At 55.3% G+C, this 12,292-nt stretch overlaps 1 protein-coding gene across 1 annotated transcript; it reads right to left on the bottom strand.

Moving 5' to 3' along the window:
* Positions 1-539: 539 nt before the first annotated feature.
* Positions 540-7,305, bottom strand: LOC119110175 (E3 ubiquitin-protein ligase Topors). Its single transcript, XM_037233911.1, has 6 exons — positions 7,257-7,305; positions 4,192-4,422; positions 3,477-3,622; positions 2,989-3,246; positions 2,007-2,332; positions 540-1,883 (listed from the first exon to the last, which is right to left on the bottom strand). Exons 2-6 carry the CDS (start codon positions 4,420-4,422, stop codon positions 1,654-1,656), a joined length of 1,191 nt encoding a protein of 396 aa, XP_037089806.1. The 5' UTR covers positions 7,257-7,305; the 3' UTR covers positions 540-1,653.
* Between the last annotated feature and the right edge of the window lie 4,987 nt (positions 7,306-12,292).

Raw genomic sequence — 12,292 nt, 5'->3', positions numbered from 1 at the left:
AGATTGCTAACAAACCACAACCAAGGTTTTGTGACGCACGTCATGACCTCTGCCCTTCGCCCAATTGAAACTGTACGTGCCGCAGCTGTAGTTGCAGGGCGCTGGCTTGCCGTGACGATGGCGGGCGGCCTACATCGCTCCACTCTCGGTGCCGAATCTGGGAGATGTGTGGGTTCGCCTCGGAGCGTTGCTATCTGGGTGGCGTATGAGGTGACCTGTAAGTGAGGATGGCACGTGTGACAACGAACCGTTGACGAGCTGGGTCGATGACCCGACTGCAGATGACCTGCGACTGATCTGAACCGAAGGTCTTTTTGGACCCGGCGAGACTCACCGGCTCGGTGGCCCGACACAGCAGACATGCGCCGACGTTCCCTCGAGACATGGATGCATCGCGCCCGGGAGTACAAACGCGCTGCAACACGTGTAACCCCTCACAGTTTCCGAAGATGAGTGGCTGTGGCATGTCCAAGTCCACGGAAGATGCGATAGGACGACCTGCTGTTTTGACGAGGAGCAATGAAGGCCGCTGGCTGCTGTCCATCACAAATCATCAGTCTACTATTCGACGAGTAGCACTAGTATGAATACATTTACTGCCTCGATACAATAAAATATGGATGCATCCGTACACAGGGCTGTCAATGCCACGTGACCCCTGGTCTATAAAAAACGTACGTCATACGCACGTACGGACGTCTGATTTGTAAAACACGTAGTCAGGCGCTACCCGACCGAAAACGCCTCATTCACTCGATCACAAAACACGAGTGCGTTAGGCACTGTCAGTCCGTGCAAAACATATTCACACGTAAGCACTTCATTGGGTCCGCTGTGCGCATCCCACATCCCAGCCAATGCAACGGAATCCGGAGTCGGGCAAGGGGCGGTCCAGGGCTGGCACCACGTGGTAGGCGGCGCCACTTTCGCCAGACCGGGTGCGGGGACACCGATCACTGGAGCCACATCAGCCGGTCACCGGTCACTGAAGCCACGTCCGCTGGTCACCAGTCACTGGACTCGACGTCACTGACCACCGCGCAGCGCGCCCGCACCACGGCGCTGCGCACGGCCGGCCGGCGGCCCGTCACCGACTCGTCACTGCTACTGTCTGACGAGAGCGGCCGGCTGCGGACGGCGCGCGCCGGCCGCACCACCACGCTCGACGAGCTGGACGGTCGCTCACTGGACGAGCTGGCCGGCGGCTGGATGCGCTTATACGGCCTCAGCCGCGCCGGTCCTGCCACGGCACCTGACGTGGACGGCTCGTCAAGCGGCGGCAGCGGCGGCGGCTCGGCCTCCGAACTCGAGCTGAGGCGTGCGCGCTTGTGGCGGCGCGAGCGCGACGCGTCCCGGGCGCGCTTGTGGCGCCGCTTGGGCGCGCGCTCCCCGCCATCGACCAGCGTCTTTGAGTGGCGCGACGAGCGGCGCTTGTGCCGGCTGGAGGAAGACGAGGCCTTCTCCTCCGTCTTTTTCTGGTCGCGGGCGCGGCCCTTGGAAGAGAGCTCGCTTGAGCGTCGCTTCGACTCGCGCTTGTGGCGCGTGGCGCCACTGGAAGAGTCGGCCTCCCTATGCCGACGCCTGGTCGCTCTGGCGGCGGACTGGGAGGCGGAGGCAGCAGCGCGCTGGTCGCGCAGGGGCGGTGACTCGGGACTAGCAGGCCAGCGCGCGCGGTGAGCACCGCGACGAGCGGCGTGGCTCCGGCGCGGTCGGCGCCGGGCCCTCGCTGTCCGAGGAGAGCGTCACCACTAGCGGCGGCCGCTCGTGCCGCGGCGGCAACACCTCAACCACTTCCACCGGCGAGTCAGAATCGGAGTCCGATTCGAGCGCGCGTATCGTGTCAAGCAAGGTGCGCACTTGATCGAGCGCGCCGCACGCGCCGCTGGGGCCCGGCTCGGGCGAGGCCGGCTCCTGCAGGATGGGCGTGGGCGTGGCAGTGGCCGCCGCCGGCGCCGGCGGCGGGGTCAGCACCCTAACGTCGCTGTCGCTGTCGCTGCCGCTGTCACCGTCGTCGCTCTCTGCCGCCGAGCTGACGGCCTCGTGCGCTGCCGGCGAGGCCGGCCGACCCGGACCGTACTGCACGTGCAGATCGTAGCCGACCATGTCGTACGGCGAGCGGGCGTACGAGTACAGCTCGTGCACAAAGTGCTCCGTCCAGGGGCTCATGTAGGGCTGCAGGTGCGCACGGAACTCTCGACTCAGGATGTGCAGGCGCGTGATGAGCTCCATGATGTGCTCCATCACGTGCGCCAGGTGAGCCGGGCTGTCCAGGACGGCGTTCAGCTCGCGGTTCAGCCAGGGCACCAGTCGGTGCGTGCACGCCGGGTTGTTTCTGCGGGGAATAAAACAGTACCGTGGGTGGGAGAAACCGCACGCGATGCGGTGAGAGGAGGGGGGAGGGGTGGGGGGCATCTGACAATGAGTCGAAAGCTGAAACACCCGGGGGAACAGGGCCAACAATGGTGCATTCAGCAATGAATTTAAGGAACTACACAAGGCCGAAGCATTGCACCTTCCAAGCAGTCCTCACGCCCTGCAGAAGTCTGAATCCGTCTCCTGTAGCCTGACCTCGGCCGCAGCGGTGACCCGAGTCCACACCTGCAGAAGTTTGACCCAGTCTCCTGTAGCCTGACCTCGGCCGCAGTGGTGACCCGAATCCCCAGCTGTAGAAGTCTGACCCAGTCTCCTGTAGCCTGACCTCGGCCGCAGCGGTGACCCGAGTTCTCACCTGTAGAAGTCTGACCCAGTCTCCTGTAGCCTGACCTCGGCCGCGGCGGTGACCCGGGTCCTCACCTGTAGAAGCCTGACCCGGTCTCCTGTAGCCTGACCTCGGCCGCGGCGGTGACCCGGGTCCTCACCTGTAGAAGTCTGACCCAGTCTCCTGTAGCCTGACCTCGGCCGCAGCGGTGACCCGTGTCCTCACCTGTAGAAGTCTGACCCAGTCTCCTGTAGCCTGACCTCGGCCGCGGCGGTGACCCGGGTCCTCACCTGTAGAAGTCCGGCCCCGTCTCGCGGTAGCGGCCGGTCAGCTCGTCGGCGGTGGGCCGGGCCCACATGTCCGTGGTGTAGAGCCGGCGGCGCGCGTCCGACGTCACGCGCGACCGGCCGGGGCCGCGCGGCCGGCCCGCCGCCGCCGGCAGGTGGTAGTCGTGTCTGTGCGCCACCGGCCACAGCATGGGCAGTACCAGCGAGCGGTAGCGGTAGGGCTGGCGGCGTAGCTGCAGCCAGCGCGGGCGGGTCTCGTCCCTGCGGCGCACAAAGAGGCGGAGTCAGACAGCAGCTGGCCGTCAGAGGTCGCAGGCAACGTCGGTCTTCTGCATAGCCTAGTGCTGGTAACACCAGACTCGGTAGCACACACCGCGCACACGCGACTACACCGACTCGGCCTCCTCCATGTCCAGTCTTGCTGGTTATGACCAGCGGTCTGGAGAAGGCACCACGTGGCGCATCATCTCGTGACAGCACGTGTCTCGTACCCGGGTCGATAGATGAAGGCCTGCGGATGATCGGACGGCGAAGGCGGCGGCGGCGGCAGTCTGTAGCGGTCATAGTCCAGCTCCGACCGCACGTTGTGGATGATGGAGGTGAAGCTCTGTTTGCAGAGCGGACACACAGCGCGCACCTGTCGGTCACCGGCGGGCTCTCACTGAGCGGCCGCCTGGTGTCAGCGGCCACACATACGGACACAGCGCGCCCATCGCCCCCGAGACCACGTCAGCGCTGGGGGCTGAGTCGTTCACAGCGGACCACGCAAGGGAAAATGCTGCTCCCGTCACGGACAATACGGCCAGTGTACGTCAAATGGGACTGAGACATGGCTTCGGTGGGCGCTAGCTATGTTTCGATTTGCAGCCACACTGCCGAGGCTGGGTGTCTGAAAGACAAACACAAAACTTGACTCTGGGTAACAGATAGCTCACATGAAGTCAAGAGCCCAGCACTAGCAATGGGCTGTGGCTACGTTGCACTCACTAAACCTTGGTGATGACACCGCACACCAAACTGAACCAACACTGACACCAACTCGACCTCCACGCATCTCCTTCTTGACTGGCATGGAAACTCAGAAGCCCGCCTAGCCCTGCCCCCAGAAATGTAATGCCCTGCCAACCCAACCTCAGCTGATGCCCCTGACCTTGTGAGCGCCGCGGGCTCCGAGCGCCCGGGTCCCGGCCAGGACCGGTGCCTCACCTTGGACCATTCCAAGATGCAGGTGAAGCAGAACGTGTGTGCGCAGCCATCGGAGAAGGCCTTGTTGTCGAGCCGACCCAGACAGATGGGGCAGGCCGAGTCGGGCGAGGCGCGGCCGGACGCGGACGGGCTGGTGCCGCCCGCGCCGCCCGGCGACAGCTTCACGCGTTCCGGCGTCGGGTCGCGCGGCAGCTCGGGCGGCGTGGCCGGACACTCCACGTCCGCCGGCATCTGACCACACAGCGACGGCGCGTCAGCTGGCCGGCGGCACGACACGTACGAAGCGCTGAAGGACATGCGATGGAGCGCCATGGATAGACATGGGTATGTTCATACATATTTTTGTCAATGCATGCCCTCCTCATACCACACTTTCAAGGACAACTTGCCCACATCATGATATGCAAAATAAGCATTATTATGAAAGCGAATGCATTGATGAAGTGTGAGGTAGCTTTTACAAAAAGGTGGGACACTCCCTTCAACAAAACCCAGTAAAATATGGTGTTATGTCATTGTGAAAGCCAACACATTTACCTAGAGTGAGATAGCTTTTATATGAGGGTGGGACACTAACAAAATCACTAGATCTGCCTAGTTCACATGATGCCATACACTCCACCAACCCTAGTGATGGAAATAGTTTGGTGCATGTGTATAACAGTGACATCTACACATGTGGATAGTATTTTGGTAAGCTGCTATGCCACCTATTCCTGTGTTTCAGTTTTGTTGACCTGCAGCCAAGTAAGATCATTATGCTTGTTGCACCAGTTTCATAATGCTGGCTGCAGTAGTTTTAAGGCCAGCACCATATTTGGGTGACACACCACCAGTGTTGACATGCTGTGCATGAAATAGCTTACATATGGAGGAGGACTTCATGGAGTGTAACTGAAGCACAACAACAGAGGAAGGCTTTTACATGGTTAGAGGTTACAATAAAGTGCTTGCAGATCATGCTAAATCAACTAAAATATGTAAAATGAGATTTGATCTCAACCTGTGAATGGCTACATTTCTAGGAATAGACCTCACACTAAGCAGTGCTTGTTGTGTGGGCACTGACCTCCATCACCCAAAAGTGCAATTCCAGGGCAACAGCAGAATTTCAGGCAAAAGTTAAACATGCCACAATGCTCTGCTCAGTCTGTCCTGCCTCTGACATCAACACTTTCAGCATGGCCACTGCCACCAGCCAGCATACCTGTCAAAAACAAATACTGAACCCCTGAAGCACCAGGGGTGGATGGATCAGAGGGCAGGTGCTCCAACCAACTGAGCTATTAGGACAGACTATATCTATGCCTATTTCTATTTTTGTTTGTTGTTGGGTCTTAAAGAGAGTGCTCTACATTTGTACTGGGGTTTCAACTGAAATTTTACACTGAAGATTATTTGGTGCAATCCACAGCCCTGCTTTTCTGGAGACCTAACACCTTCCAATTTCTGAGCTACACATCTGCAAAGATGTGGAACTATTTCAATGTTACCCAAGCATCCATGATATAATAATGACATTCAAATTATGTTATTCCACTGGCCATTAAGCACAACAAGGTGCTGAATTCAAGGTAAAAAATTATCATAAGCTGCTGAATCAACAGGTAAAAAAATATTGTCACAAGCCATCCATATCCCAAGTTTGTGAGTGTGATTTCCAGATATACAGCAGTTTATTGGTTCCCAACCCATGTTGTGCAAGCTTTTCAAGATTTCTACACAAATTACCTTTTGTGCAATATAATAAAAGAAGCTATACATTCTTCCCTGTCATGATAATTAGACTGGTAGTCAAAATAAATTAAGAATACCTCTATTGCCTAAGATGTTAATACAATTAAGCACCTTAAGATCATGGATAAATACACAGATGGCTAAATCCAGAGCAACTCACAACATTTGCTTAGGCACATCTCCAGCACTCAGGTTATCTCTTGGGAGATTCAGGAACTGCAGGTGAAAGCTGCCATACAAACTTTCTGTGACACAATTGATGGCTTTTGAGGAGCCCATGTACTAGAAAGATAGTTTTTCAGCTTTTTTTTACTTTGGCACCTGTATTGCCAATGGAGAGGACAGCTATGCTGGCTGCAGGGTTCCTGTATTGCCGTGATGGGGAGATGCTGTTAGGCACCAAGGTGAAAATGTTTTTCTAGAGTAGTCTTTTTACCTAGCATGTGAATAGCTATAATTAAACTTACTTCTTCATATCTAATGCTGTCTTCAAAACCATCCATTGTCAAACATTCCCTTTGAATAAATTCCCATTAACATAATGAATGTAAGCCATGAAATATGAAAATATCCTGTCTTCCTTAAGCAAAAATTGTATATAGTATATATATATATATATATATAATAATAATATAATAATATAATAAATAAATAAAAAAACTTTTCCCCCTTCTCTCACCTACACAAAATGCTGGGCCCACAATGTGCAAACAGAAATAAAAGCATGACATAATCCAGACAATTTTGGTCAATTCAGCAGGACTGCAAGCAGAATACCTCTCCTACATGTAGAAGCATATACAAATTCTTGTGCCTTTACAATATCAGATTGGCTTGGCCCTTTCAATACATTTTCTAGCCCTGAAAGTTGGCCATCCTGCAACCCACGCGCCAGTCATCTGCTCACCACACTCATGTTGAAAAACAAGCAGGTTTCAAGAACTTAGCTGTTCTAATCTGACATGCATCAACCATTTGCTCACCACACTCATGTTGGAGAAAAGCAGTTTGGAGAGCTCAGCAGTCATCAGATGGTAAGATGAGTTTAAAGGATGGGCATAGAGCCTGGGGGCAGCCAACCTCAATGGACCCTTGTGGCTCTTTGTCGGCATGATACTTTCAGGTCTATATGTCTATATGCAATCCACCTAGGCATTTGATGCACCATCCAGCCAGCACAGCTGACCAGAAAAACTACTGTGACGTTCTGCAAACTGCGCAATCCGCCTAGGCAAGCTGAGATCAACAAGACAGCCCATCACTTACATTGTCGGACCGCTATCTCAGCCATAACATTTCACTCATGCACCTAGACCACGCTCACCAACCTTTTCTGACGATCACCTTCAGCTCAACTCCCGCAGTCCCCACCAGCCCAACACGGCTCCCCGAGCCAGCCATCAAGGTGTTATGTAATTCTGGGTGTCATGGGGAGTTTTCAGATTCTGCAAATCCCTTTTAATGACGTCATAAAAAGTGTGCCGTATTCCAACCACATTTGAAAATTTCACGCAGCTACGAGGCGAAAAAATGGGCAATATATACCTTTACTCCGCTAATGCAACAGCTTAACATTGCACATTTGGTTGCAAAGGTAAGAAAATGTAAAGATCGCTGATCGGTAAAGGTGGCCAGGTGGCTGTGAAGAACACAAAAAGATTGTGCTCGTTTGACACCGGTCATCAACCGCGACTGTTGCGATGCCGAAATGATAGCTTATTCGGTTGATCGGTGGGGGCAAGCAGTCAAGCAAATTCGGGGCATGTCTTCCAACACCGACTGTGCCCAATCATTGCAGACAGTTCAGCAGCTGCGGTGGGAAATTTGAAATATGCCCAGGTGGCCTTGTGATGGCCCTCCCTGTCCGGGCCAATGTCGGAAGTCGCGGGTCATACAGATAGCACGTGAGGCCTACCGCACAGGCTGCACGCGTAGCATATTACGCGTTGGCGCTGTCCTGGGTCCAGGTCTCCGCACCTTGCAGCTATTTAGACCGGACGAAGGTTTTTAGAACTTCACACACACCCTGACTTGCTTCGATGCAGTTCCCCACCCATGGGCTCATGAGATGCATGCATCTGCGTGCACATTTAGTGAAGAGCGGGCTGGTGTCCCATTGTTTTCCCCGTGATGGCCACTGCCGTGCTGCAATGAAGGCGTTGGCAAACAGACGCGGCCAGAACACGGGAGGGGCGAGTGCACAAACCGCAAACAGTAAGGAATTCAACCAAGGCACACGCCAAGAACAATCTGACCATGATGTACTGCCTAGTCAGCGTCTGCAGCAAACGGAGACAACCGCGCGTTCCAGCCGTATGTTGGGCGATGATGTACTTGATGCATTGATGCATTCTTGCCGTGAATATTTTGCAGGCCGGATCGTTTAATAAATTGCACTTAGCTGTAAACATCTGGCACCCAGACGAAACAGCCTAGCTGCATATGTTGCTTTCATCACGGCTCCACGACCCGCTTTAGCGGCGGGGCCCGTCCACTGTTCCCGACATGTTCATCATGTTCGAACGGGGAACTGCGGGAACGGCATGTTCCCGCGGCGAAGTGCTGTCCACTGAACGACACGCTTCCCTGACGGAGGGTCGTCCACCGAGACTCGCTTCCGCGGCGGAGATGTCCACTGCACGACACGCTTCCACGGCGGAGGGGCGTCCGCGTCCACTGAACGTGCGTCACCTATTTACCGCAAGTATGCATGTCACGCATCTCGGGTTGGGATGGGGAAGAGAGGAGCCACAGACCTGCCCACCCCAGCATAGTAGGGTGTATAATGGTGTGCTCCAGTCAAGAAGCGGGCGCCTTTCAGCCGTTTATTTTTGAATCTTATCTACTTCTACACAATAATGATTGACAAAAACCTTGTTACTCGGGTGACACGTACACCCAAAATCCGTCGTTACACGGAAGACGTGCCGCACCCATGTGCTCACTGCATGCCGCAATTCAACGCATACGATCGCCTGACAACATGGATGCACTTCCGCCCCGTAGCAGCCAAGGAGAACGGGCCTTGGAAACAAGAGCAAAACATTATCAAAAGGGAGGTGCACACGGACGCAAACCAAAACAGATGTTCAATGGAGCCATGATTATATACAGTGCAAGAGTATTATCTTATGATTCTATAAAAGGACGCAATTGTACATTTTTTCTCCAAAAAAGCCCTCGAAAAATCTACGAAAACCTTCACAGCCAGGTTTTGTACGCTAAGAAGGCTACGATGTACACGAAACAACGCCAAGAGAGCGCGCAGTAGAGATGCGCACTAAGGTGTGCCGGTGCGCTCCGGTTCTCCGGGGGCGTCAGTATGACGGCCTCCTCACAATACCCTGCTTCATCGACGGTAGCGCGCGCTCGCGAGCGACTAGGGACGGGTAGTGGTCATAAACGATAATACCGTAACAAGACTAGCGGTGCCCGGGCCCGTCTAGGGGAGCGAGCCGGCGCGGGGCCGGCGGGCGGCCGATTGCACGAGGCCGGCGACGCTCACGCCTCGTCCGGCGAGTCAGTGGTGCTGCCGATGGTGGGCGACTGGTCGCACGGCGACAGTGGATCCAGGCCGGTGCACAGCGCGATGCTGCGCAACAGCTCGTCGTACAGCTCTGCGGAGGTCAGGTCAGGCGAGGTCAGACGGGGTCATGCAGTCAGGCGGAGTCAGGGGTAGCAAGACGGGCTCAGACGGAATCAAGCGGGGTCGCACGGGCCGACCAGCCTGGCATAGGTCCCAAACGAGCCAGTACAGGCTCAGGATTCACACAAGCCGGTCAGCCCAGCACAGGTTCAGGAGTCACACGAGCCGGCCAGCTCACCACAAGTTCAGGAGTCACACGAGCCGGTCAGCCCAGCCCAGGTTCAGGATTCACGCGAACCGGCCAGCCCAGCACAGGCTCAGGGGTCACGCGAGGCGGTCAGCCCAGCCCAGGTTCGGGAGTCACACGAGCCGGTCAGCCCAGCAAAAGTTCAGGAGTCACACGAGCCGGTCAGCCCAGCACAGGTTCAGGAGTCACACGAGCCGGCCAGCTCACAAGTTCAGGAGTCACACGAGCCGGTCAGCCCAGCACAGGTTCAGGAGTCACACAAACCGGCCAGCCCAGCGCAGGCTCAGGGGTCACGCGAGGCGGTCAGCCCAGCACACGTTCGGGAGTCACACGAGCCGGTCAGCCAAGCACAAGTCCTCACAGAATCGGACAGCGTCAGGGTAGGATCCCCAGCCCAGGTTTCCACAGACAGACAACGTCAGAGACTGTACAGGCCGGTAGCATATCGAGCACACCACGGGTCGTCGTCGCCATCGTCATGAGGTCTTTACGATGCGCTCAGCTGGCGAGGCTGTATGACGCCGTCCACCTCTCACTGTGGCAGGAAGGGTGGACACCGCGAGGAATCGAACCTCGTACCTCTGGTTTACCAGACGTGCGGTGGTAAGCGCAGACGCGTTAACCACCGCACTATCAGCACATCGGCACCCTGCAAGCCACGGGTCCCCGCAAAGCAAGAAAGCGTCCGACCTCAGGTCATGGCCAAAGACATGAGGAGGTAATGAATCGCGCGCCGAACAGTGCAGCGCAACAAAGGCAACGCAGAAAGGAGCAAGGTGATATCAACCAGCATGAAAACAAAGAGAATAGCATAAAATGGCGACGAGTCGCGGGACGATGAGAAGGCAGGCTGTGTGAGAAGACGAAACAAGATATGAGAAGGCGGCCTTTGTGAGGAGACGAGACACGATATGGGAAGGCGGCCTGTGTGAGTAGACGAGACACGATATAAGCAGCCGGTGTGTAGGATGAGACACGATAGGAGAAGGCACGCTGTGTGGGGATAAGAGACGCGATATGAGAAGGGGCTGTGTGAGAAGACGAGAAACGACACGAGACGACAGTGTGTGTAAGGGGACGAGACACAATATGAGAAGGCAGGCTGTGTGAGGAAAAGAGGTACGAGATGAGAAGGGAGCCTGTGCGAGGAACTGAGACGCGATATGAGAAGGTGGCCTGTGCGAGACGAGACACCATATGAGAAGGCGGGCTGTGTGAGGAGACGGAACACGGTTTAAAAAGGCAGGCTGTGTGGGCAGGCGGGACACGGTATGAGTAGGACTGTGAGAAGGTGGAAGATGGTATAACAAGGCGAGATGAATGTGGAGAAACGAAATGGGGGTGGATGGAGTGAGGAAACTGGAGATGGTGCGGTCCGTGTGAGATGGGGCACGATATGGGACTCTGGGTGGTGTGAGGAGACGGCAGATAGGTAGTGCGCCCGCAGAGACCGCAGGTAGTGCGAGGTGGCAAAAACAAACTGCACACGAGACACAACGTGGTATGCAGGGGCGACGGGCGATACCGGACGTCGGTAAATGGTATAGGAAGACTAAACGGCCCGATGGCTACTTGACGGCCATGGCAGACTTCGTTCTCACCCGGGCTCTCCATTGACTCTTTGATATTGTCAGCGAACTTGCAGTACGTCTTGGAGAGGTGCTCGTGAAGAAACGTCACCTTTTCGGGCTTCGCCATCCAAAGCGCGCCTCTGTTCGCTGCACCTGGAACCGCACATACATAGATTAAAGACTTTTGGCACACTGATTTGATAGACAATGCTGAAGGTGACGGATAGAGTGGGAAGAAATAAACGGCAGGAACTGACACTGTCAGCCGCGCTGATGACGGAAACGCCCCCGTCGTTTTGATCTATGCCATTGTCACAAAGCAATGCGAAAGGCACCTCATTCGCAGTAACATTTACCGTATGGTCTTCGTTCTGTTTACCATGCCCAATACTCGCGAGCATAACATGAGACCCATTAGCTGGGAACAGTGCAGCCACTACGTATAGAACTATAGGTACCGCGGAATGTCATAGCAGAGGCTGAGAAACGGCATGTTGGAGGCTGAGAAACGAGCAACGCATATCGCGGAGGAACAACATCTGATGTCTGATGGAGCAGAGCAGGCATACAAAGTAACAGAAATATGGCGCGGTTTGTGGCACGAAAAAATCAGCTATGAAACAAGCTGGAGGGAACCACCCATAGGACGACAACATAATGTGGGAGTGATAAAGCGATGATTCCACTACAGTAGCCAAACGAAATCACATCAGTGGCATACCGGATGGATCCTTGCTCTCCGGAGCCTTGCAGAAGTTGCTAGACGACTGATTTGAACTGAGCGCGTGTCTGGTGTCATTCTTCCAAGTTTTTGAACTCACTTCCCGAAAGTACGGGAAAACCCTCCTGGAAAGAGACCGTTGTGGTAATACACACTGGCACGCGGCACGCGCACACGCACGCCTCAGACAGGGGCCGCTCCACTAAGCTCATTGCTGGCATCCAGGAAGCTCCGCAGCA

The sequence above is a fragment of the Pollicipes pollicipes genome, unplaced genomic scaffold (assembly GCF_011947565.3).
Source record: "Pollicipes pollicipes isolate AB1234 unplaced genomic scaffold, Ppol_2.1 Scaffold_7231;HRSCAF=8579_pilon_pilon_pilon, whole genome shotgun sequence".
NCBI lineage: Eukaryota > Metazoa > Arthropoda > Thecostraca > Pollicipedomorpha > Pollicipedidae > Pollicipes > Pollicipes pollicipes.
Note: the sequence above shows the minus strand (reverse complement) of the source record. Positions and strands in the feature narration are given on the sequence as shown.

Coding starts and splice junctions, on each gene's coding strand:
- LOC119110175 (XM_037233911.1), bottom strand. CDS start 4,422: ATGCCGGCGGACGTGGAGTGTCCGGCCACGCCGCCCGAGCTGCCGCGC. Junction 3,623..4,191: donor GCATCTTGGAATGGTCCAAG/GTGAGGCACCGG, acceptor GGTGACCGACAG/GTGCGCGCTGTGTGTCCGCT. Junction 3,247..3,476: donor GCCTTCATCTATCGACCCGG/GTACGAGACACG, acceptor TGTGCGCCGCAG/GGACGAGACCCGCCCGCGCT.